The sequence below is a fragment of the Mus caroli genome, chromosome 11, assembly GCF_900094665.2.
Source record: "Mus caroli chromosome 11, CAROLI_EIJ_v1.1, whole genome shotgun sequence".
In the NCBI taxonomy this organism is placed as follows: Eukaryota; Metazoa; Chordata; class Mammalia; order Rodentia; family Muridae; genus Mus; species Mus caroli.
Window position 1 is genome coordinate 106,930,487 of NC_034580.1, and position 25,334 is coordinate 106,955,820.

Sequence of the window (25,334 nt, forward strand, 5' to 3'; positions counted from 1 at the left end):
TTCACCATATATTTTTAACAACCTTGGTTATATAACGTCTCAGCCTAGTGGAGATTAGAATCAAGAAATTAGACATAGCACAGTGCCAGGCTGAGATATTTGCAACACACAGTCACAAGGAAAATATTGTCAAGTGAAGGTTTTCTTCGATGAAGTGAGGTCTTTAAAAAAAAAAAGTGTGACATACATTTAGTCCAGCCATTTAATGTAGTAATGTAATGATGTCCTAATACATTGCAGGTAAAAATTAGATAGCACATAGTAATTATTATATAACCACGTTATGTGTGCTCTTGTGATCCTTTGCAGCAGGGTATTTGACGTGAATTTTGCTCATGATCTCCTTCCACAGTGCTTGCTTCCAGAGATTCTGGATTCAGGGTGACATGGGACATAACAGCACCAAGAACCTGTGCCATAGTCTACTTACCTCGTGGTGGAAAGAAACAGAGGCAAAGAGATGGGAGGCTAGCCAGGTAAAGACGACCTGTTCCATGACAATGAAGACCCACCTTCTAAAGATTTCCCTACCACTACCTAAGGACAACACCTTCTGTGTGTGAGCTGTGGAGGACATCTCCAATTGAAACTATAACCCTGTGCCACCATACAAGCCATTTTTTTTGTTTGTTTGTTTGTTTAAAAACAAAAAGAGTTTCTATTTCTCTGATTCGTTTCATCAGAGAACTGACTTTTGAGGAGACACACACAATTCACATACTTGGCTATGTGCCACGTGACTGGAATATCGAGATTAAAGTGAGACAATAACGCATTTTGGAAGCCCACCTATGGGTGGGTGTAAACAAGCATATAAATGTTTTCAGTAGCATAAGTGGAACAAAATGAACTATATGAGAGGTAGATTTAGAGTGTCTGTGAGACAGTCAAAGAGCTATACAGTTCTGAGAAAATATTCTTCAACCAACCAGGTTTCAGTCTTATAAAAAAGCCATGACATAAGACATTGTGTTTCCGGGTGTGTGAGACATGGAAAAGCATCTCTGCCATGAAGCTGCACAGACAAGGCTTATGGAGTAAATTTGCTCTTTCAATTCCTTTGAGTAGACAGAGGCACAAAGTGAGGATGTAATACTCGAAATTCATAATTAAATTTGCAATCTCATCAACATTGAGGGAGTGGGCATCATGGGCACTTGAAGATGGGGATGTTAACACAATCAGGTGATGTAGTGGCTATTCCTGGTTGTCAACTTGACTATATCTGGAATGAACTACAATCCAGAATTGGAAGGCTCACCAGTGACCATAATCTGGAGGCTGGGAGATAGACGTTTCTGACCTGGATCTTGGTATGGAGATCTTGAGGCATAGTGGCTATGGATTCCAGAAGATTAAGATAGGGAGATCTCCGAGTTCAAGGTCATCTGGGATTAAGGTGTGGTGGCACACACCTTTAATCTGGGCTACACCTTCTGCTGGAGACCAATGTCCTTATCATATATACGCTCTTTTACCTGCTTGCTATGTGGGACTGAGCAACTGCTAGATCCTTGGACTTCCATTCACAGCTACTACTGACCATTGTTGGGAATTGGACTGCAGACTGTAAGTCATCAATAAACTTCTTTACTATATAGAGACTATCCATAAGTTCTGTGACTCTAGAGAACCCTAATACAGGTGACAAGTTTACCATCGTTCATATGCATCTTTCTTAGCATCCTCAATACCAATGTGTGACAAACATTTCTCTTGTGGGCTTCTTTTCCCCCAGTGTTGGATCATTTCCAACACTGTGTTTGTTTGTTTGTTGTTTGACATCTAAAAAAAAATGAAGGGGAAAAGGAGTACTGTTTCTTTGACTAGGTGCTGAGTAGGTATCTTAAAAGTCTATTAATAAAGATCAATATAAAGAATAAATATGATCATAATGGTAAGTAATAATGATTAATTTTCAAAGACAAGGGGGGGTCCAATAAGGAGTCTATATAATCTTTTGAAGAGCCACTTTAGGTTGCTTTGTCTATTGCAACTCAAGCTAATAGTCTATCGTTTATATTATTATTATTATTTATTATCATTATTATTATAGTAAGTTATTGGTTCTTAATATGGAATATGTGAAAATGCTAGAAGTTGTTGCTGATTTTCTCATGACTGCAGTATGAGTTTGAACACATATGGGCAGTGGGCATCTATCTGTCTTTCTGTCTTTCTGTCTCTTCAGGTAAGAGTGAAGGAAGGACTTATGCTCCTAGTGAGACAGTCACTCTCTGTGTCACATGGCCATGCACAATCAGCCTTCTCATCCAGAGTCTGACTAATATTGGAGCTAATATTATAGATGGTTGCTGTGGATGGAATCAGTAAGAGTGTAATTGTCATTTCCTTGGAAAAATTTAATCCACAAATGGATCCCAACATCTCTGTCTCTCTGTCTCTCTCTGTCTCTCTCTGTCTCTCTGTCTCTCTCTGTCTCTCTGTCTGTCTCTCTCTCTCCCTCTCTCTCTCTCTCTCTCTCTCTGTGTGTGTGTGTGTGTGTGTGTGTGTGTGTGTAATAAATAAATCCTAAATCAGCTAACAAAGGTAGACTGACTAGAGAAATCTGTTTCCCTCACTGCTCCAGAAAGCGCATATTTTTACCCAAACCCTGATGCTTTGGCAGAGTAGAGATTTCCAAATAGGGAAGAAAGTGAAAAGCCATTTATTAATTAAAATGTGCAGTTACGTTCTTTTTCTTTTTTTAAATGCAGGGAAGCTAGGCAAGTCTATCTATCAAATGCTGAAAATGTTTTAGTCAAAATTAAAAATCCTTCATGTTTGTTTAACTAAACAATGAAGGGAAATCTTCTATTCAGACGGGAAAGCTGTAAAAATCTAATTTTCCTGAACTTTTTCCTTCAAGATACCTGCCTTGTGGCCTGTCACAGGGAGAGGGCTAAGAGTAAAGTCTGGGGTAAACAGAAAGACTGGAGTTATCACTTTATGTACCTCTACAGCAAAACTTACACAACCAAACAAAAACATAGGATAATGTGCTCATTTCTTCAATGATCTTCCCGTTCTATGAAGCTGTCTTGGCCTGGTGCTTATTCATTTTACTAAGAGTGAACTATTTAAGTAAAACAACCGTAAACTAGGAAACACTTCCTTTCTCTGGGTAGCTGGGCTATTTCTAACAGCGATCCTAACCTGTGGGGGCAGGGGTGGGGGTGTTCCTATAGGTTTGGAAAACCCTTCACCTTCTACTTAGGCAGTGAGTCCCAACATAGAAGGAAAACAAAAAAACAAAAGAAACATCAATGAGCTGTTAACTCCTTCTCTATGCCTTGGCCAAGGAAGAGTTAACGGTTTCCGTCTCTGGATTCATTTCGCTTCAGGCTACCGCCTGGGTTCTAATATAGTCATCTTTGCAGATTTAACCCAAGCTATTTATAAATAATATATGACTTAATATATGATGAAGAAGACCTTCCTTGTGGGAAACAATATCCCATTATACAAGGGCTTAAATGGCAACCCTCAGTATTGGGGCTTGATGGGGATTCAGCCTCAGCAAATGAAATACCATTTGGATATCAAAAGAGTCCCAGGGCTTGCATGATCCATTCTGCACCCTCTTAAAGTGTCTTGCTCATGCTAGGAAAAGAGGCAGGCTTCTTAAGGTAAAATGAAAATCTATGCACATTTCACCAGCACCTCCTAGGGGCCAAGTGCGGATGTGGGACTAGGAGGTGGGTATCCACTCAGCAACTCAGAATGGCTCCTTTCAAAACGCGTACACATAAAAGTGTGCCCTGCTCCTACCACCTAGAACGCGAAATACTTTGGAGAAGTTGTTTGGTGACTCAAGGCAGTCTTTATGGGCTTAAGTTAAAGGTAGGCAGGATGCTTTGGGGTGCTTGAAGCATATTCATTAAACCGGACTGCAAAACTCCGTGGAAGATAAAAGACTAAACGCATCATGTCCTTTTAAAAGCAAAGCTTCGATACGATACCAATGTACTCAGAGATAACATGCACCTGCTTTACATACTCAGTGGAGAATTCATTTATAAATTGTCAGGATGCAGGTGCTAACCGAGGCTGGTTTTTGAAGGTCTGCAGTACTCTTGCCTGGTTGCTGGGAAGGAGGACGGGGAGGTGCTGGAGCGAGGGCAGAGCTGAGAGTCTGTAGGAGTTGCTGTTTCAGAGAATTCATTACTCTCTAATTGTTCTGGTTTTACATGAGCAGAGCATGCCGGGCGGTGGTGGAGAGAAAGATCGAGGGCGAGGGTGGACAAGGCGAGAGGAACCAGCGGCCCCCTCCCTTCCCCCACACATCCCGGAGAAGTCTAGGCGCATTTTTTTTTTTTTTAAGTAATTCACCATCATTTGCGAGGAGAGACAGCCCAGTCAGACAAGCAATCGCTAGCACTTCTAAATCTTTCAGGGTATTGAGTGCGGGTCCCGGGACCCTTTCCAGGTTTAATTTAAGGATTATCCGCAAGCTGCAGTTGAGTGCTCTGTAGGTTTCCACAGTCTACAGGCTGGAAAAGGGCTGGAGGGAGACGCACCCCAGTGGTCATTTATTCCTTCCCTGCTGTAGACGTCTTTCCCAGGCACTAACACCTCTCGGGCCCTTATACAGGAACACGTACAGCCGGCCTCCACCGTGGAAAGAAACCGGGAAGTGTGGGTCTCAGAGAACCCAGTAGGAAGCTTTGCCCAAGGCCAGGCTGCAATTAGACAGCCGCATGGAGGCTGAGCTTCCCACCTGTTGCTGTACCCTCTGGGCCGCGACTTCCTCCTCTTCGACCCAGAGCTGGACTCTCAGACCAGGCTAGGCAGCTGGAGGAGGTAGAGGAAGCCACAGCAGGTTCCGAGGCTGGCAGAGCCAGGGTCCGCGGGTGTAGAGATCCTCCTCCTCCTCCTCCTCCTCCTGGTGGCTGTTCCCGGGGCGGGGAAGCGCAGCCACGTGCGCTCCGATTGGCCGACAGTGGGCAGAGGGCGGAGCCAACAAGGCCGGTTATCACAAGGACCGCCTCAAAAGCTTCCAGGCTATCGCAGAGCGCACTGGATCCCTGGCCAGCGCGCAGCCTTCCCAGCACCGGCAAGCAGTGTCTTGGGAATTCTCACTTGCTTCGGCTCATTCTCTTTCACAAAAACCACTGGATCTTACATGCTTCTGTAATCCCCACTTCCACTCCATGTCCCCATGATCCTGTACCAGCAACAGGTAAGGGCTTCTGTGTTTTCTTCCTGTTCTCTTCTCGGTTGTCTGTGTGTGTCCAGGGCAATGAACTTGCGCCACAGTCCTCTACCCTACAGCTCCGGCTGCTCCGGAGGTGCCCAGTTGTCAGGCTGCTGTTAATGCTTTCCTCCCGCAAGCTTTGGAGTCCCGGCTCATTGCCTATATAGTTTGTGTGCGCACCAGAACATCCTCAGAGCTAAAAATACTGAGACACGCTTGGAAGAGTTGAGCAATAGAAACAGATTTCTCTGCAGCATCTGTTTGTGCTCATAACTTCCAATGCACCAGCTGTAGGGAGATATTGGGTTTAGAGTCAAGCGCGAGCCTGGCGTGGATTCTTCCTCTTATTGTGGGTGAGAGGGAGGAAGAGAAGGAGACTGGGGCTGGATCTGACCAAGAGACTTAGCACTTAATCTAGATCCTCGGTGTTTGGGGAGGGGGAGTAGTCCTTGCTACAGATACAGCACAAAATTCCAGAGTGAGCTTCTCAAGTCTCAGAGTTCCTTTGCTGAGAAAAAAGAAGAAGAAGAAAAAAGTAGCAGCCAGAGTTGGATTTTAGCCTCAAGACCACAAAACTTTCCCATCCGATGTCGGTCTCCCCTAAGTACTTTGCTATTCTTAGTAATAATGGTGTAAATTCCTCATTTGAAGACAGTGCGGTTTAAGGGAAGCAATGATCGAAGCAACTTGATTCAGGGAGGAAAACGACTGCATCATAACGTGTACTCCTATGACAGTTGAGGGAAAAACCAAGTTAGGAAATGGGTAGTTGCACGTCTGTCTGCTTCAGTCTGTCAGTGGAGATTTGGATAAGGCTATCCATTCTAAAGATTTTCACAAACTCCGAAGATACCTGTCAGTAAATAAAGGCATTGCGTGAAAACCTGTTTTGGTTAAGCACAGAAGAGAATTAATATATCTCCTTTAATCATTTGTTGTCTCTTCCTATTAATAATTAATAGGCAGTCGTATTTCCTCTTGGAAACCAGCTCTGTAGGTGCACTGTAAGCTACCATTACACTTGTCTTTCTCTTCTTACCCACATCTAAGGGATTTATTTTATTTTCATTACATACTTGAGTACACACACACACACACACACACACACACATACTTCCCAACGCTCAGGAGAAAAATAGGTTACTTCAAGTATGGTGGGAACAGTGACAGTCAGGGTCAAGGTCATCTCCATTTGTCTTGTGCCTCTCACTTCATATTGTGGTATTTATTTTGTTACATGATTGACAGCTGTAAAGGATCTTGTTTTGCATTTTTTTGTGAAATTACTTAAACAAACAAACAAAAACAAACAAAGCCGTCAGCACCTTTCAGACACTCCTTGTGGAAACTCTGGCCAGCTGTCCTTCTTTGAATTCTGAGTCCTTTAGAAGCTTGTCCCTCACCCATCTTTACCTGAAGGGTGGTACCATTTCAAAACGATTAAAAAGATGTAAATTCTTGTTTGCTAAACACAAGTTGGCCTTGGCATGTACACATGCCTAGAGTTGCCACAAACAGTGCTGTGTATCAATGTTAGAGGCAGCACTCACACAGATATAAATGGGCATCTCACCCCCTCACCCCGCACTTGTCCTTCCCCCTCCCTCCCTTCTGTTTACTGAGCTCCACAGAGGTTGCTCTGCAGCAATAGGAGTCACATAGCAACTTGTGCCCAGAGCACTCTGGGGCTGATCTACATGGCGTCAGCTGGGGAATAGCTGCTCCAAGTACTCATTAGCAGAGTCCTCTCACCCAGCACCTTCTGATATTTCCTGTCTTTAGTTAGAAACTTACTTTTTCTCTGAGAGTCAATAAGGTTCTTATTGGACATTGTGATTTTCATTTATTCTTCCGAAGTGTTCCTTTATCTGGTTTTCACATGTTCTCTTGGAGGAAATATATATATATATATATATATATATATATATATATATATATCTCCTCCCATTTCTCCCTGCATATTCCTCCCTCTACTCCCATCTCTCTCCTCTAAGATCTACCTAAGATTGAGACGCTGAACTGTTTTTTCCATTGCTTATGATTAAATTTGGATCTGCCTATAAATAGTCTTAACATGAACAGCAGCACATGTAGCCTCTCAATTTCCCAGAAATGCTTTCAACCTCATTGGCCGTGGCCTGGGTCAAATGATTATTCATGTCCGTGGAGGATAGATTTGAATCCTTAAATATCTGAGCTTTAAGGTGACTTCTATACTACTCACCAAATCCATTATTGACTCTCTCTACACGGCCTTCAGGGAAGATCATCTGAATATACTATGAGTTAGCTGTTTCTTAGAACATTTTTGGGGGGGGGTAATATTGCATGGAAATCTTTTTCATACAAGTTTTTCCATGATGTTTTGGTGATTCCCACAGAGGGAAGAAAGGGCAAAGGAACTTTCTGCTTGTTTGAAGTCACTGGGACATGTGGATCTGTCAACAACAAAGAGAAGTGAACTATAAAGACAGTTAACCTGCCAGACTGTAGCAGGTTCTAGACTTTTGCAATTGAAAGCAGTTCCATAAAAGTCCAATGACATACGACATGTGTGTGCACATATGCACATAGTACTCTGGGGGCATATGTGTTGGACGTAGTGAAATTTTCCATTTCGGGGAAAGAAAAAAGAAAAAAAAAACAGTTCTTTTTCCCTTTCCAGGAAGCACTGTTAAGACCTGAAAATGATGCTGTAAGCATGTGGAACCCATTCTGCCATTAGCAATGGAAAGGAGACAACAACAGCCCCCTCAGTACATGCTAGTTGAAAGGTTCCAAGTGGGGAAAGCTATTCATAGCAAACAGCTATTGTGTGATTTGTGGAATTCAAACAGATGTCCTAGGGTTGAGATTTTGGAAAGTCTTAATTGAGCCTGTAGAGGTCATAGAGTCATAAGGTTCTCCCGTGGAAAGGGATAGGAGTCAGCCTGAAGAAATCTGAGAGTTAGCGCATGGCCCCTAATGTTAAAGCAGGGAAAGGCTTCTTTTGAAGGTGCAAAGGGAATTCATTGGTGATAGTTTACAGTAAAATATTTTAAAGTCAATCGTAGCTCAGATACATTCTTTGAAGGGACTTCTTTGTCCCATTCCCATGTTTTAAAGAAAAGCACACCTGCCTTTGCTGCTGTCTCCGTGTTCATGAAACATTTGGCAACATTACATAAGCCAAATCATATGAAAATGCTGTTTAAATATTTCTTCCCAAGTCCACGACAATCTTGCCCCCTGAGAAATAAGATTCTTCCTTCTTTTGTCCAATGCACTGCTCATGGGGAAGCAGGCAAAACTCTGAAGCAGATAGAAGGTTGGGAAGGCACCCGGATCTTCTTTTTATAAAGCAATTCAAAGGCATTTTCAAATCAAGCGTCATTTAGGTGTCAAAAGCTGACAAAATGTAACACACATTGAAATTTTCACAGATGACTAATCGCAAGAAAAATAAGGTGGGGTACATCTTGACTATAACTTGCACATGGTGGGAGAGGACTGAAGACTATTACGCAGCATTTCCAAAGACAATGCACGTTGCCCCTTGGTAATGGGCTGAATAAGGACAAGTGGACCACTTTCTATATCTGCAGCCGACTTGGCTGAAAATGGTCATGTTGACTGATCCATATTTATGTGCCTTGGGCAAGGGGTGGTGTTAGGGGGAATCGAAACTGGAATCCTCTTACCAAGATCTCAACCAATTCCTGATCATTTTTTTATTGTCCCACTTAAAAAACAGGACATGGATTTTGGTGGTTTAAAAAGTTGGAAATCACTCTCAGTTTTTAGTTCTAGGCCATGTTAATATTAATCTACTTCTGGACTTCGTTAATGCATATTACATAACGAAAACACCTTAGACAATTTCTAAGGCATTCTTTCCTCCCTTTCTCCCTTTTCCTTCTCCTCTCTCTCTCTCTCTCTCTCTCTCTCTCTCTCTCTCTCTCTCTCTCTCTCTCCCTCTATCCCTCTATCCCTCTCTCCCTCTGCCTCCCTCCCCCCACTCTCTCCCTCCTTACAGAGGACATGTAGGTTTTTGAGGTTTGTTCTTTTGAGTCAAGAAGGAAAGTCAGAGCAAGTAGCTAAATTTTACCTGGGGGCAGAATGAAGCTGTGGGAGGGAGCTGGAAGCTACTATTTGTTCATGTTAAGTAAAGGTGAGTGCCTTCTCCATAGGAACCTACAGCAAACAACAGCACTAGAAGTGAAAGTAAGCTGACTGGCAGTTATGAGCTCCTTTGATTACAAAGTTGTCTCTGTTTGAGAGCACACAGCCTTGAACCCACATGAAATGAGCCCCTTCCTTATCTCAATCCACTAAAGACCTGGGCCTTTGGCCCAGAGGTGCTTACTTCCTACCCTGTCATTACACATGGCAATCCCATCTCTGGAGAATTTCAGGACTCATATTGCTAGGCAACAGAATGGCTCTCTATCCCCCAGAGCAAATCTGTGTCTTCAAGTCAGAATCCCTTACATTCTGAAAGATGGCATCAGGCATTTTTCTGCACAGGGCCTGCTCCAAGTGTGTGGAATGGATGGAGCAAGTCCAAACAGTATCCAGAAGTTAGCATCTATTTCAAATGCTGCAAACGACTTTCTGTCCAACGTGATTACCAACACAAAACTGTCTGTACCTGTCAATGTCAGCCTTGTAAACAAGGACTGGGACATCCTCCCTTAATACACACATAGCTGGATTAATATCCAGACTGTTCATATAAAACCTTCTCTAGACACATCCTACTATCAAAAGCTGGTGAAAACCTTAGAATCAGAAGGACTCTCCTATTACACTGAGAACCTGGAAGAGAGGAAAGGCTGATGGGTAGATATGAGTTATCGAATATTCTAGATTTCTGACAAGCAATAGAAAAAAAAAGAGAACTGAAATTTCAGTGGAATGACTAGCGGAGGTACCTCATCTATGTTCAATGACTGTGATTTTTAAATAGAGATTTAAAAGAGAATTTATGTGAAGAAGGAGATCTCCGCACAATTCAATCTAACGTACATTTGTGTGTATTTTTGTTTGTTTGTTTGTTAAGACAGGGATATTGTTTCTGAAATCTAGGATCACTTCAGAAGGGGAGTATACCCCCTTGAACCAGATAGGTATCAATGTTGGTTTCGATAGTGGAACTGACCATACATTTCTGGTATTTTTCTGTTCGTTAGGACAGTAGGACTCCTTTAAGAAAGGCTGTTTTGTAATGAATGCTCTCTTTTCTTGTAGGACAAGTTCTCTGGATGTCAGCTGAGTTACTAAGGTAACTTTGCTGGTCAAAAGAACCCCAAGGTTCTTGGAAGCATCCATCTCTCCTCATTAATAAATATATATATATAAATAATATATATATAATTTTTTTGGTGTGTCTTCACCGAACATTCAAAACTGTTTCTTCAAAGGGTTTTGCAAAAACTCAGACTGTTTTCTAAAGCAGAAACACTGGCGTCCCCAGCGGAAGCAATGGGCAGTGTGCGAACCAACCGCTACAGCATCGTCTCTTCGGAGGAAGATGGCATGAAGCTGGCCACTATGGCAGTTGCCAATGGCTTTGGGAATGGCAAGAGTAAAGTCCATACCCGACAACAGTGCAGGAGCCGCTTTGTGAAGAAAGATGGGCATTGCAATGTTCAGTTTATCAACGTGGGTGAGAAGGGACAGAGGTACCTGGCAGACATCTTTACTACCTGTGTCGACATCCGCTGGAGGTGGATGCTGGTTATCTTCTGTCTTGCATTCGTGCTCTCCTGGTTGTTCTTTGGCTGTGTGTTTTGGTTGATAGCTCTGCTCCACGGGGATCTGGATACTTCTAAAGCGAGCAAAGCATGTGTGTCTGAGGTCAACAGCTTCACGGCTGCCTTTCTCTTCTCCATCGAGACCCAGACAACCATTGGCTATGGTTTCAGGTGTGTGACAGACGAGTGTCCAATTGCTGTCTTCATGGTGGTATTCCAGTCAATCGTAGGCTGCATCATTGACGCCTTCATCATTGGCGCAGTCATGGCGAAGATGGCAAAGCCAAAGAAGAGAAATGAGACTCTTGTCTTCAGTCACAATGCTGTGATTGCCATGAGGGATGGCAAACTCTGTTTGATGTGGAGAGTGGGTAACCTTCGAAAGAGCCACCTTGTGGAAGCTCATGTCCGGGCACAGCTTCTCAAATCTAGGATCACTTCAGAAGGGGAATATATCCCTTTGGACCAGATAGACATCAATGTTGGTTTTGATAGTGGAATTGACCGCATATTTCTAGTGTCCCCCATCACTATCGTTCACGAAATAGATGAAGACAGCCCTTTATATGACTTGAGTAAGCAGGACATTGACAATGCAGACTTTGAAATTGTTGTCATACTGGAAGGCATGGTGGAGGCCACCGCCATGACAACTCAATGCCGGAGTTCGTATCTGGCCAATGAAATTCTCTGGGGTCACCGCTATGAGCCAGTGCTCTTTGAAGAGAAACACTACTATAAAGTAGACTATTCAAGATTCCATAAGACTTACGAAGTACCTAACACCCCCCTTTGTAGTGCCAGAGACTTAGCAGAGAAGAAATACATCCTTTCAAATGCAAATTCATTTTGCTATGAAAATGAAGTTGCCCTAACAAGCAAAGAAGAGGAGGATAGTGAGAACGGAGTTCCAGAGAGCACAAGTACAGACTCACCTCCTGGCATAGATCTCCACAACCAGGCAAGCGTACCTCTAGAGCCCAGGCCCTTAAGGCGAGAATCGGAGATATGACTGGCTGATTCCGTCTTTGGAATACTTACTTTGCTACACAGCCTGATGTTGGTCAGAGGTCCGAGACAGTTATACAGACCATGGTACCGGTCAAGAGGTGGGTGAAGGCAAGCAGCCACAAGAGACTAAGGCTAGCACAAAGGTTCAAAGGAAAGACTAAGCTGGATGACTGATGTAAAGTGCTTTGCAGGCCTCCAAGAGACATGATGGCACATATCTGTTGTAGTATAAGTTATGGGGTTTTTAATGTATTGTTTTGTGTTTTTACAAAACTTGAATATGCAGGCAAGCCTCCGTTTGGGTACATGACTTACCTGGAATGCTTCTCTTTAGGGGAACAAGAGTGATTTTAATGGCATAACATAGGCAAGACTCTGCCTTAATATTTTGAAAAGCTGCTAACTACATGAACACAAACTGTATTTTTGTTTTGCAGTGTAGTTTATCTTTTACATAACGTTAAGACGTCAGTGTTGAGCATTGTTGAAAGCGCACAGTGTGCTTTAAAGCATCAAGTATTTGGCTATTAACTGCCAAAAATGAAAGCCTGATTTTCTGAGGCCAGTAATTTGTTTGCTAAAAATTGATCTCTCTGTCTACCTGTCAGTCTCTCTCTGTCTCTCTCTGTCTCTGTCTCTCTCTCTGTCTCTCTCTCATTACATAATAGCATTATATAACACTAGCCAAATGATAGCCTCTGGGTTTTATACTTTTCTTTTCCACAATGCTAATAGGTTATCTCAAACTTTCAGTTAGACGACCTTAAATGAATACCAAAGATAATGCACATTGTTTTTTTGTTTTTGTTTTTGTTTTGTTTTGTTTTTTGTTTTTTGTTTTTTGCACATGGAGGTTATATTTTTTAAAAGACACAAAGCTCCTCCACGGATTGTCTTGGAAATCCAGAGACACCATCTTTGAACTTCAGCAGAGTGTGAAGCAGTCCGTTCATTTTTGCACTATAGTCTGAAAAGAACACCAAAGTCTGGTTAATGTAGTGTGATTTCGAGTCTGTTCTTTTGTGCTTCTTTCTTATTTTGAGGGGAGGAGGGAAGCATAGGTCACAGTTACATATGCACTATAACCAATATTTTTTCTTTCCCTGATAGGTAGCACTGGTCAGGATAATGTACTCAAAGTGGGGTGGGGGAGAGAGAGAAAGAGAGAGAGAGAGAGACTTGGATTTTTCTGGCCTTTTCTCTCTTAGCACATTCCAATGTTTGTTCCATAAGATCAGATCTTGGTTGAACTTTGTTGGTAACCTGGCACTTTCCAAACTGTCACCCAGCAGGGAAGATGAACAGATTTCAAATTTTGCAGCTGAGTCATAGCCTTGACTGCCAGGGCATTTCTAGCTCCGTGTCACATTAAGATGTCTGGCCTCTAGGCTTGTCCTTCTAAGGTCTCTGCAGAGAGAGAGAGAGAGAGAGAGAGAGAGAGAGAGAGAGAGAGAGAGAGANAGAGAGAGAGAGAGAGAGAGAGAGAGAGAGAGAGAGAGAGAGAGAGAGAGAGAGTTCAATGCAGCAATCCACTTTACAGGTGAGAGGGAAGTTGCCTTTGTCATGACAGAGGGTAAGAGGGACTGTTTCAGTATTTTAGGTCTTAGTGAGCCATATAAACACAACATAATTACAAGCTAAGGAGTTAAGAATCTAAAGGGTTAGTTCTCTCTCTGTAAACATTCATGATTAATGCCAGTGGGTCATTGTCTCTTGGAAAGTCTCAGAGCACATTGCCAAGGACACATAATTTTCTAGAAGCCTCTTTTACCAATTCACCTGCCTTTATAAAAACCTCCCTCCCTTCCCCCAACACTAGTTCAATCATTCAATTCTCCCTCCCTTCCTTTCTCTTGGTTTTAATGTTCTCTACTTGTAAACCCCGGGGCTGCTGAATTTCCTTTTTAGTTGGCGTCTCAAAATCAACCCTCTAATGGTATTACACCCTAATATGCCATTAAAAATCAGCTTGTTCTAGAACCATGTATTTTATTTAGCTTGATGTTTGTGCCGGTCTGTGGCTTGTGAGCCTCTGTATCTGGATACAGTGCCTGTAAGAAACGTTGACAATTTCTGCTGTTTTCAACTTTCTAAGTCAATGGATTTGAAAACTGTTGGTGTTATGGAAATCAAGAGAGAAGCGTCGAGAAAGTGTACATCTGGGATTTTAAGGCAGGGTTGCAAGTTGCTTAAAGAGTTTGCCTGGTTGGGGACAGGGAGAAGTCACAGGAGAGAACACAGACTGGCTTCTGACAGTGTGAGGCTATGGAAGGCTTCAGATGCTGCTATTATGGTGATTTGCAAAGTAAAGTAATCAAACCAAAGAGTATTCAGTGGAATGTCAATCAAATGAAGATGCAGTAGTGAGTGGGGCTGACAACCTGGACTGACCCCAATCACAAAAAGGCTTGAGTTATTTGAAAAGAGGGAGGGGGTGGGTACAGGGACAAGAAAAGTGGGAGGGGAATCTTTCCATTTTTTTTTTATTTGCTTAAAAAGAAGAAACCATCTAAAATTTCTGGTGCATAGATTTGTTTTTTTTGTTTGTTTGTTTGTTCGTTCGTTTTTTTTTTCTTTTTGTTTTTCAAGGAAAATTTTGCAGAAGCTACACTTTTAAAGTGTACATTTTATAAAGTTTATCAGATATTTTCATATTTAAAGCCAAATGTAAATAGAAATCTGTAAAGGAAAAAAAATTCCCTAAGAGGCATAACTACCGCAGTGAGTTCTGAGAGCTAGCACCTAAATGCTACCGGTTAGCATGGTTTTAGCGGATATTACCAGCCTTTTGAGGTTCGATTTACTATGTTCTTCTGTTATTTATTTCAGCATGGACTGTTCCTTCGAGAGCTTTTTGTAGTTATTAGCATCTTTATAGTTACAAACTTTAAATGGCTTTTTGTTTTGTTCTGCCAAGAGCCAAGACATAGGTAATGCATGGCATCTCTTCCTGCATTTTTACCTTCAGAATATCCGTCTTTATTGACTGGGCCTCCGGAACTAGTGCACACACCTGCCACTAGTATGCAGATGGAGGGACTCACCTCGAACATCTGGGGCTCCTCCCCAGATGCCAGTTGCTTCTGTGTTGCAAGCAAATCCCTCTAGGATGTATTCCCTTTTAAAGAATGTTTGCCCATATCTGAATGGGCATTATATTTTTTTTGGAGGGGGGAGGCATAGATTCCTGGTTATTCTATTTTTAAATAAAAGGTAGACAAACTGAATTCTATTTTGATTATTGAGAAAGGAATAGTTTTCTATCCCTCTAAGAGTATACTTGAATCAGACATTTTTTTTTAGAATGTCATAGAGCACTGTAGTCATTTCTAAATCCCTAGAGAAGTTTGTTTGACTCCGTTCCTGTTCTGTTAATGCATTTTTCCTTTCCTTTCACTCCCTCTCTCCCTATATACCCCCTTCCTAAATCTTGATGTGTCTCTGATGACCTTGGTTCCCCAATGATGTTCCCCTTGCAGATAACAAACGTTGGCTTTTAACTTATAACCAGCCACCCCATAAAAGCAAAAAGCTCATCTCGAGGGGTGGGTTAAGCTCCTTACCACCCTGCTCAATGATGTTAAGGTGGAAAGTATAAAAGTGTTGCATTATCGCATACCCTCCCACAACCTTCAGCAAACTAGAGTTTCTTTCCTAGAAATATTAGGTTTCAGCTCTGGGCTCTGGCGAGTTGAATGATCCTAGCCTTGGACAATCATGATAGTTATTTTCCCATTTGCCATCTGTTTTGTATCTAAAGTCTTCCTATTGTACTGCACAAACCATGGGTTGTATATATTTTTTATATATTATGTCTTATTTTATTATTTCTAAATAAACATTGAAAATAAATTTGTGGAAGTGTCATTGGACCTCTCGTTGGATCTCCATAGAAACATACATGTTCTCAGACAATGGGACATTAACTCTGACCATTTGAATGAATAGAGCCATAGAAACTGAACACACAGGTCCAGGGGACTGGCAGATTAGTTTAATCCAAGTTAGAGGAAATCAAGCGTATATTTTGGTTTGGAGCAGAACAGCTTAGAGGATGGGAAAGAGGGAACAAACCAAAGCTAACAAAAAAAGAGTTATATTTCGATTGCTAACTTACAATGATTCTCTTTTGTTGATCTTTGAACATAGGTAGATTCTGCCTTGCATATTACTTGCATTTTCTTTCCTTCTTTTTAAAAATAATTAAAGTTGTGTCTCATGCAGCTAAGAGTGGCCTGTGACTTAGATATGTAGCCAAGGATGACCTTGAACTTTTGATTTTCCTGCTTCTATCCTTGTGATGAGATTCCAGGAGTGAGCCAGAAGGTCTGGTTTATTTGGTGTGAGTGATAATACCACACGGGGGTTGGTGTACCCTAAGCCATCACTCCTAGAATGGAGCTACACCCCTACTATTTCACCCCACCTACCCAAAACAAAATCAATATATTATTGTTTGCCAATTCTAGGAGAAACCAAGAAAGTTAGAATGAACTTTAAAGCTAAGAAATCAGCAAAGACAGGATTTGAATTCAAGTTGGATTTGCTTTCACTGCATTATATATTATTTCACAACCCATTACCAGGGCTTGATGGTCCCTTTGAAAAAGGCTCATTCTCTCTAACAAGTCACAAATAAAATGCTTCCTAAAGCTGAAGTCAGAAGGGAAAAACTCCCATTCCAAGCTCTGTGATTCTTGCTATTTCTTATTCTCAGCGAACTCTTTCAAATGTGGTTCTAAGTTCCTGGAAAATATTAAATAATTTCATCTTAACAGCAGAATTCTGTGGCTCCTGTTCTATCTCCACTTGGTAAATACAGTGACCAAGACTTGGAGAAGTACTTGCCTGAGGTCTTTGCCAGAAAGCCAAGGAGAGATGGGACAAAGCTCTCATAGTAGAAGGTTCTGGAGCTGAGAATGAGACCTGAGCATTTCAACACCAGCTCTTCTTCTTGTCCTCTGCAGCTGTCCCTCATGGGTTTGCAGGGTAAGAATTATCATCTAACCTAAGGCCCTTGTGCCCTACACACACACACACACACACACACACACACACACACACACACACACACAGGACCCAGGAGCAAAGGCTGGATAGGAATTGGAACCCAATTAAGAACCTCTCTTTCCCAACTCCTCCTTTATGATCTGAGCATTTAAGAAGGCAAGCTCATTTGGAAGACATTGAATAATCACATGTATAAACACCAATTTGGGGATTTGCATATATTTCAAACTTCAGATTCATTTCAGCTAACTTCACATAGCTCAGGCCTGTCTCTCCTAGGCAAAACCTCAAAGCTCTGCCCCTCAGCAAACAGCAGGTACTTAACCACCTCAGACACTTCTGCTTTCCTGATGCTGTGGGCAGCCAGAGGGTAACAGTATTCCTGTGGTTGGGAGGGGCAGGTGGGACATGCCACGATAAAGCCAGGACGGATGCAATAAAGACCCTCACTTGTGTTTCTACTCATAGATTTATTTCTCTGTATGTCTGCACATATGTGTATATCTTTGTATGCATTCAGATATTTAATATAATTATGGCCATAAGTAAGCTTCTGAGTTGGATGTCAGGGAGGTTTTGTTGATCAGCCAAAACGGTCAAGTGGCTCAAGTGTCAGGCTCCCTAGACCACAGCTCTTTGAATAATATTTATGAAGAAGAAAATGTATTGTATTTTTTATTTTTTATTTTATTTTCCAGGAAGGAAAGGGTTTATTTCATTGTACAGCTTACAGTGCATCACGAAGGGAATTCAGGGCAGAGTTCGTAGCAAGGAGCCCAGAGAGAGGAACTTCTGCAGAGATCTAGGAAGAGCACTGTTTACTGACTTGCTCCTACCGCTTGCTCAACCTGCTTTCTTATACAACCCAGGACCACCTACCCAGGGGAGGTACTAACCGCAGTAAGCTGGGTCATCCCACATCAATTATTAATCAAGAAGATACCAGACAGAATTTCCCACAGGCTAATCTGATAGAGGCAATCCCCAACAAAGGTTCTCTCTTCCCAGATAGTTCTAGCTTGTACCAGGCTGACAAAACAAACAAACAGAAAACAACCTAGCACAACATATTGTATTATCTTCAACATAGAGTTTGGTTGTGGTCTTTCTGAGTCAGGCTTACTCCATTTAACATAATCTCAAGTTCCACTCATTTTCTTACCAAAGCATGACTTTACTTTTCTTCTTGTTTTTTTTTTTAATTTTTTAATTTATTTTTTAATGTATTGGATTTTAGAAGCTCACTTTAGCTCCAAGAAAATTGGTTAAAACAACTGGAATTGTTCTTGTAAAGCTACATAGACACACTCATACAGAGGGAACGCCAGTCCCACACATGGAGTCCACCGTATATGTAGTTTGAAATCTGTCTGAAGCTTTCTTCAAGGACCCTAGTGGTCCCATGACTCAAAACTCTGGTTGAGGTTTGTCCTTAAGAACTTGTAAAAACTTTTTTTTTTTTTTTAAACATCATCACTGGCCTAATTCCTTTAAGATAAAGGTGGACTGCCATGATCAGAGTGTTTAGCTCTGAAACGATCCCAGGGTGCTGGGCTCTCAGAGCTTAGGTGGTACATGTTCATTGAGAACTGGGTGGGGCCAACTCTGCAGATTTGAAAGCTGGAGTTGTTGACTCCAAAGAAAGGGCCACAGTTAAAAAGAATGTGGAAGAGAGGAGATTAAGCCAGGTGAACCTGCTCCAGCACAGGAGAGTTACCAAATCCCAAGGATAATAATGTGAATAATTATACATAAGTGGCTCTCACCAAGTAACTAAAATGTGTAGCCTGGGGGATATTCATTGTTTGGAGGGATGTTTTTCTTAAATTATAATTCTCTCCCTGGTTTAAAATAATATATATTATTTAACATTTCCCTTGGTTACTGAAGCTAATGTGATCCTTTCTTCGTGATGACACATGAGCTTCTACATGTCTTAGCTGTGAAACCACCACCTGCTCTCGAGTCCACTAGCAGAAGTCTCTTAGCACAATCTAGGCTTTGCTTCTGATCTTTCAGATCAAGGAAAACAGATTAACACACTCTGCTGTTCTGACCGTATATTATCCCATCATAGATGCTGAATCATCAAATCCCTTTGCATACTGGAGAGGCTGTAGGTTATCAAGAAGCTCTGTCAGAGTAGCAACAATAACATGAAAGTCACGAAGTCCAGGTGAAATGCGGAAGGCACAGTTCAAACAGCAACTTGGGATGATTCTGGCTGTCTTCTGAAACCTTTGGTTTTCCTGTCCCACCTCACCATCACTTCTGTTCCCCCTTTCCTTCCTTTCTGGTGTTTGAGACTGAATCCAGAGTCTTGCTCAGACCAGGAAAACAGTCTACCACAGAACTAAATTCCATCCTTATTTATCATTTTAAGTTTGAGGCAGGCTTTTACTAAGTTAACCGGCCTGGCCTTGAATTTATATTCTTTCTGCTTTACTCTTGAGAGGAGCTGGGTTTACAGGATCATAAACCTGGGCCTGGAGTTGAAGCTATTTCTTATTTCAGATTTGGGGTCCTAGTCTGAAATCTTGAGCCTGTTCGGAAGTTGGAGTTCTAACCTGAGATCATGAGCCTAGAAGTTCGGCTTCTAGAATATTCTATTCAACCCAGCCAAGAGGAGGAATTACTGTATGTTGTTGGTATTGTAAAGTTTTCTACATTGTATTTGAGTTCAACAGATTACTATTTGGAAAGTGGAAGTGGTCAGTATGATGTTTTTTTTTTTTTTACCTTAAAATTAAGAGATATAGCTGAACTTACAAATAAAAAGTATAGATATGAGAGTAAGTAATAATTCCTCAGATGTTACTACTTATTTGGTCTCATGAAGATAAACCTACAGCTCTTACTCTCTATATTTAGAAAGATTTACAGGGAAGCTAAGAGGTTTTAAGGGTTATCACACCATGGATTTAAGTCTTTATGCAACAATATACTGGGAGTTTTTTTTTTTTTTTCCTGCCAAGCAGATCTTTTAAATATGTGCTATTTTTAAAAATCCTTCCTGTTAAATTCTACTATTATGGAAATACCTCAAGAACCTGGCTGATGTGACAAAGGTGGAAAGGTAAGATGACAATAATCAAGGGAGGGAGATGGCTCAGTGGGCAAAAGGATGAGCACCCGAGTCCTGATCCTCAAGACCTCCAGAACCCTCAAAGAAAACAGCTTACTAACACTCCTTCCTACAGCCATAGCATTACTACAAGAGGTGTGGGAGACAGAGACATGAAAATCCTTAGAAGTTTCCAGGTAGAGTAGCTTGGTGTACACAGCACAATTGCAAACAAGACAACTTCTGTCTCAAACAAGGTGGAGACTGAGGACCAACACCCACAGTTGTCTTCTGACTTGGACACACACTCAGTGGAACATGTGTACATGCATTCACACACATGGATGAGCACATACTTACACACTTTGTACACATGCTTTTTAGATGCCAGATGATCATATGTTTTGTAACGCTCAAGCTAAATTGTTCATGCTCAGATCTCAAGTGGGGTTTTTGAAGGACTGTGTTTCTATGGTCATGTCTTAGCTTTCTTCCTTCCAATGTTGGTTCAGATCCTAAATTCTGCTGGGATCACTTTCTATCCCTGATCCCCAAGGAGAGGACCAAATAGCTTTATTTGAGTAAGCACATGGGTCCCTGTAACAAACAAATGAGCCAGTCTTTTCCTTTTATGAATTTCGTTTGCCTTTGGTTTTTCACATTATTTTTCTAAGACAGTTCTTTATCTCAAGACTTGTTTAAGCCATTTTTTTTTTTTTTAGGTGATGCTATAGCAAGAAGGATCACACTAAATAGCATGTAGGAGTTGATTTTAAAACATGTAGTTAGCTCTATCAAAAACCTACTTATAGAAACACATTATTTACCAATAGAGACATTTCAAAGGCAAGTTTATACATATCCTGAGCAGCACACTCTTGGCAAAAGCATTCTCAGATGGCACCCACTTACAGCCAGGTGGAGAAAGGAGGAATAAAATGTCTGAGATTTCCTTTGGTCCTCTTGTACATTTTCCGGTGGACATGAGATCGGCAAGTCCTACTCCCGGCTTCTTCCAGAAGCAGTTATAAGTTGTAAAAGACCTCATCCCCTGAGTACCCTCACCCTCAATGAGGCAGATGAATAAGATGCCCCCGTGTTGCCATAGAGACGGGAAGCAGCACTGAAGCACCTTCTCCTTCCTGCATGTTCTTTAATTTCATCTGAGTGACTGTGTTCAAGAACCAAAAATAAAAAGTGCACAAAGATGTAATTATATAAAAAGCTGTGTTCAATTATAAATACAGTATGTGCTTTTGCCTCTGTCTACAGCTCACTTGCCTCTTTCTCCCATTTGAAGTCATTTGAACTATTCAAGGGAGAGTCTCCATTTTCTATTTAACTTAAGTGAGGCCCAGATTTGCCAAGAGAAGAGAGCAAGGCTTTCTTCTTCATTTCTACCTTTGCCTGGGTCACACTTGATCTCTGTTTGCTGGTCCTGATAATAGGGTCCCTTTACAGTGACTGCTCGTTCTGGGCCATGTGGGTTTACCTGGAGCTCCCGAACTTGCTCTGCCATTAGGAACTCTTGCATATCTAGATGTCTAGAACATTCTGTAGGTTTATAAACTTTTTTTGCAAGCTAATAAAAAGTGGACAAGCTGAATGCCAAAAAAGCTATTAGTAGAGAAAGCCAACAGATTCTTTCTCTTAAAAAAAAAATAATCCTGTTGCTACTTGTAGTAAGCGGGTCATTTCACAATGGTGGGGGCTGCCATGAGGACCTTAACTGTAGCTCCATTGCAGCATGCACCTCGGAGGACATGTTCAGGATGCAGAGCTTCTGCTTCTCTTTGTTCACCTTTTCATTGGGCTGATGGATTAAAATTTCTGATAGGGAAAAACCAAACACCTCCTCTTCCTGATGAAGCAAGGCAGTCCTGGACCTGCTTGTTGGCATCGTTTGAAAGGTAATTGTGCCCAGGCTGTGGCTTCCTGTTAGTGATTTGCATGAGATTGGGTGCACTATAGAATTTACTCTCAGAAGAAAATGCAAAGGTACAGGGCGTGGCAGCTGAGGCCGGACACAGCTGATTTGTTGTCTGTGACTCTGTCTCCTGGAAACTCTTGATTTAAAAGGACTGTCTAATCAGGGCAGTACACTGGATCTCTCTGCATGGCAAACAAGTCCTTTACATGAAGAAATATGAAAGGATTTTTTCCCTTTAGGACAGTTGGCAACCTGCAGGGAAAAAAAAAATGCTGGTTTATCTAGTACCACTTGGGAAGCCAGACTGGCTGTGTTGCTTAAATACCTATTGAAACCTGGTACATGCTTGCCAAAAAAAAAAAAAAAAAGGAAAAAAAAAAAAAAAAAAAAAAAAAAAAAAGAAAAAAAAAAAAAAAAAGAACCAACAATCCACTTGACTGGTTCAATTTTTACTTGAAATATGGTTGAAATTTTTACTTAATAAATCCATAATCTCCAGACATATGTATCCAGGACTACATAACAAATAAAAACTGGAATATATTGGAATATATATATATATATATACACATATATATACATATATATATATACACACATATATATATACATATATATATATATATCCTAGAATATCAGAAGCATGTTCTATGCTCTGTCTGAAGTTAAGTCTGCGTATTCTGGTTTAGGATTTCTGTTTGATTTGTGTTGTCTTTGTGATTTGTTTAGGACTTTGATACTCTATATTGATTTATGATGAGTGCTCAGTTCCAGTTTGGATTTTCCAAAAACAGTATAGACATCTAGGCTTGTACAGTATCAACCAAGGATTTCTCACCACACACTTCACGATGGACACCAGTTTCTTGAAGAGTTCCTTCTCTTGCTCTCCCCTCACTGCACACCTGCCAGAACACTCTCCTCATTTTTGGACGCCCTTTAAGGTGCACAGTGAAACCAAAGGCCTTATAGTTAACGAGATGCCCATTAAAAATGGCTAGGTCCACAGAGCTTCCATGTGCTCTGCACTGTATCACTAAGATCCACAAACAAGGACATCTTACGCACCACTGTTTGAGGTTTCCCTTCAGTCTCTTGGGCTCAAAGTCTGATTCTAGTGTACACTAAGGCGGCTCAGCCAGTCTAGGTAGGCAGAGTCATGTATGACCATAACCGCTGGGCAAAACACACACACACACACACACACACACACACACACGCGTGTGCGCTCTTGGTCTGAGTATTCCCTCTGTGAATTTCCTCTGGGGCTTGGGATCAAAGCAAGGTGTCCAGGTGAGTGAACTGAGTTGTTAGCAAACAAAGAACTTCTTACCTCTAATGCCACTGGGGATCCGATGTCATGAATGGAGTCATGTAGAGGGCATAGGAAGGACAGCCCTTCTCCTCAGATCTGTCCCAGGTCAACCAGTGTCACAGGCTTTCCCCTTATAATAAAAAGATGTTATTTATGTAAATGGATATGTATAGTACACTTGAAAATAGGCTTCACATATCTGAAAATTAATCTCTTTTCCTTCCTTCATTTTATCTATCTATCTATCTATCTATCTATCTATCTATCTATTTTATTAAGGACAGGTTTTTTGGGGAAGCTGTGATGTCACTGGCCCTAAGTATTGAGGCCAGGGAAAGGGTCATGACAGACATGCAAAATTGGGGGTGGGGAGTGCATGTGCACAGAGAGAGAAGGAGAAAATAAAAGAGTTCCTTCATTCATTTTAAAATGTTATCTATATACTGTCTATCCTTCTATCATTTGTTGACTTAAGATAATGTCTCATATAGTTCAGAATGGCCTTGAATTCTGTATGTAGTGGAGGATAACTTTAAACTTCTGATCTTCTGTTTCTACTGCCTAAGTGGATGTTGAAACTACAGGCATGTCCCACCATGGCTGATAGATACAGTGCAGGGACTTGAACCCAGGAGTCTGCATGCAAGGCTTGCACTCCACCAATTGAACTGTGTGTCTCAGCTTCTGTCTCTGATGTACAAGTTTTTAAAAGTCAATTATCCCTTTACAGTGTTTTTGCACACACTCGTGGATGTGTACTTTTTTGTGACTTTCGTAAAGTTAGGTGCTCTTCCTGTAGTTACAGCAGCCAGCCTACATTTTGTTTTGATTCCCAAGTCTCTTTAATCCCCTCTTTCAGAATTCATTACAACCTCAAACCACATCTGACTGCAGAGAAATCTCAAGTTAATTTTATTTATTTATCTTAATTGGAGGATTCCACACACCAGGCCTGTGTTCATCATTTCATGCCTCCCTCTCTCCTATATCTCCTCACATGCCCTCCCACTCCCTCTCATGTCCATGCAGCCCCTTTCTATAATTATTATCATCACATACATGTACAACCCATGGAGTCCATCTACCGTTGTGTGAATGGGAAATTAATTTTGTCATTTCTAGAGACCCATTGTGTTTCCCTTTCAAAAGCTCACACGCGGTCGCTCTGCTTTGATGCACCCTGTCTGGATTCCACCCTCTGACCCTTAGAAGAAACCCTTTCTCTTGAATTTTCAAGATCTGGAGAACGTTGAATATTTAATGTGCTGCTCTCTCATTTTTTTTTTCTAACCACCTGTCTCCCAAGTCAACCACTTTGAACACTGTCTTTTTTTTTTTTTCCTAAATCTTTAATAACTAGCTTTGAAGAATAAGATTTGTGATTGCGTACTGTTGAGAATCGTATGCACACATTTGTGAGTGTGTGTATGTGTGTGTGTGTATATATAAACACACATATAAAGCTATATAATACAACATACACTTTGCCTTAAGGAAATCTTCAACTCTGAGAAACATTGCATGAGCACCTTCTACAGGTTTTGCAAAACAGATTTTTTTTTTTTTTTGGCTTTTTTGAGACGGTATTTCTCTATATAGCCCTGGCTGTCCTGGAACTCACTTTGTAGACCAGGCTGGCCTCGAAGTCAGAAATCCATCTGTCTGTCTCTCAAGTGCTGGGATTAAAGGTGTGTGCCACCTTTGCCTGGATTTGTGAAACAGATTTACAGTTTTCTTCATCCCTTTATTTGTATACACAATGTATTTAATTGTTCATCTCTCACAAAGATTCCATTGAAAAATAAGTTGCTTTTTACAAGTTACTTCAACAGTTTGAGTATCATTGAATCATTTGGAAGTAGGGAAGGAGGGATGAAGGGGATAAGTTTTGCCAAAGTGCTTTGTAAATTATGAAATGGGCTCAGTGGATAAAGCGCTTGTTGTGCTAGTGTGAGAACCTGAGTTCAGATCTTGGGTTCTCAGACAAAGCCTGGGTGGTTGTGGCATCCTGCCTACAATTCCAGTGCTCGGAAGTTAGGATGTAGGAATCCTGGATCAAGCTGGCTATTTGG

General features: G+C 41.3%; 1 protein-coding gene across 1 annotated transcript; it reads left to right on the forward strand.

Annotated features, from left to right (window-relative positions):
• Positions 1-5,017: 5,017 nt before the first annotated feature.
• Positions 5,018-14,368, forward strand: Kcnj2 (potassium voltage-gated channel subfamily J member 2). Its single transcript, XM_021177824.2, has 2 exons — positions 5,018-5,182; positions 10,427-14,368. Exon 2 carries the CDS (start codon positions 10,661-10,663, stop codon positions 11,942-11,944), a length of 1,284 nt encoding a protein of 427 aa, XP_021033483.1. The 5' UTR covers positions 5,018-5,182; positions 10,427-10,660; the 3' UTR covers positions 11,945-14,368.
• The last annotated feature ends 10,966 nt before the right edge of the window (positions 14,369-25,334 follow it).

Bases quoted from the DNA above. Each gene is read 5' to 3' on its own strand.
- Kcnj2 (XM_021177824.2), top strand. From the start codon at position 10,661: ATGGGCAGTGTGCGAACCAACCGCTACAGCATCGTCTCTTCGGAGGAA.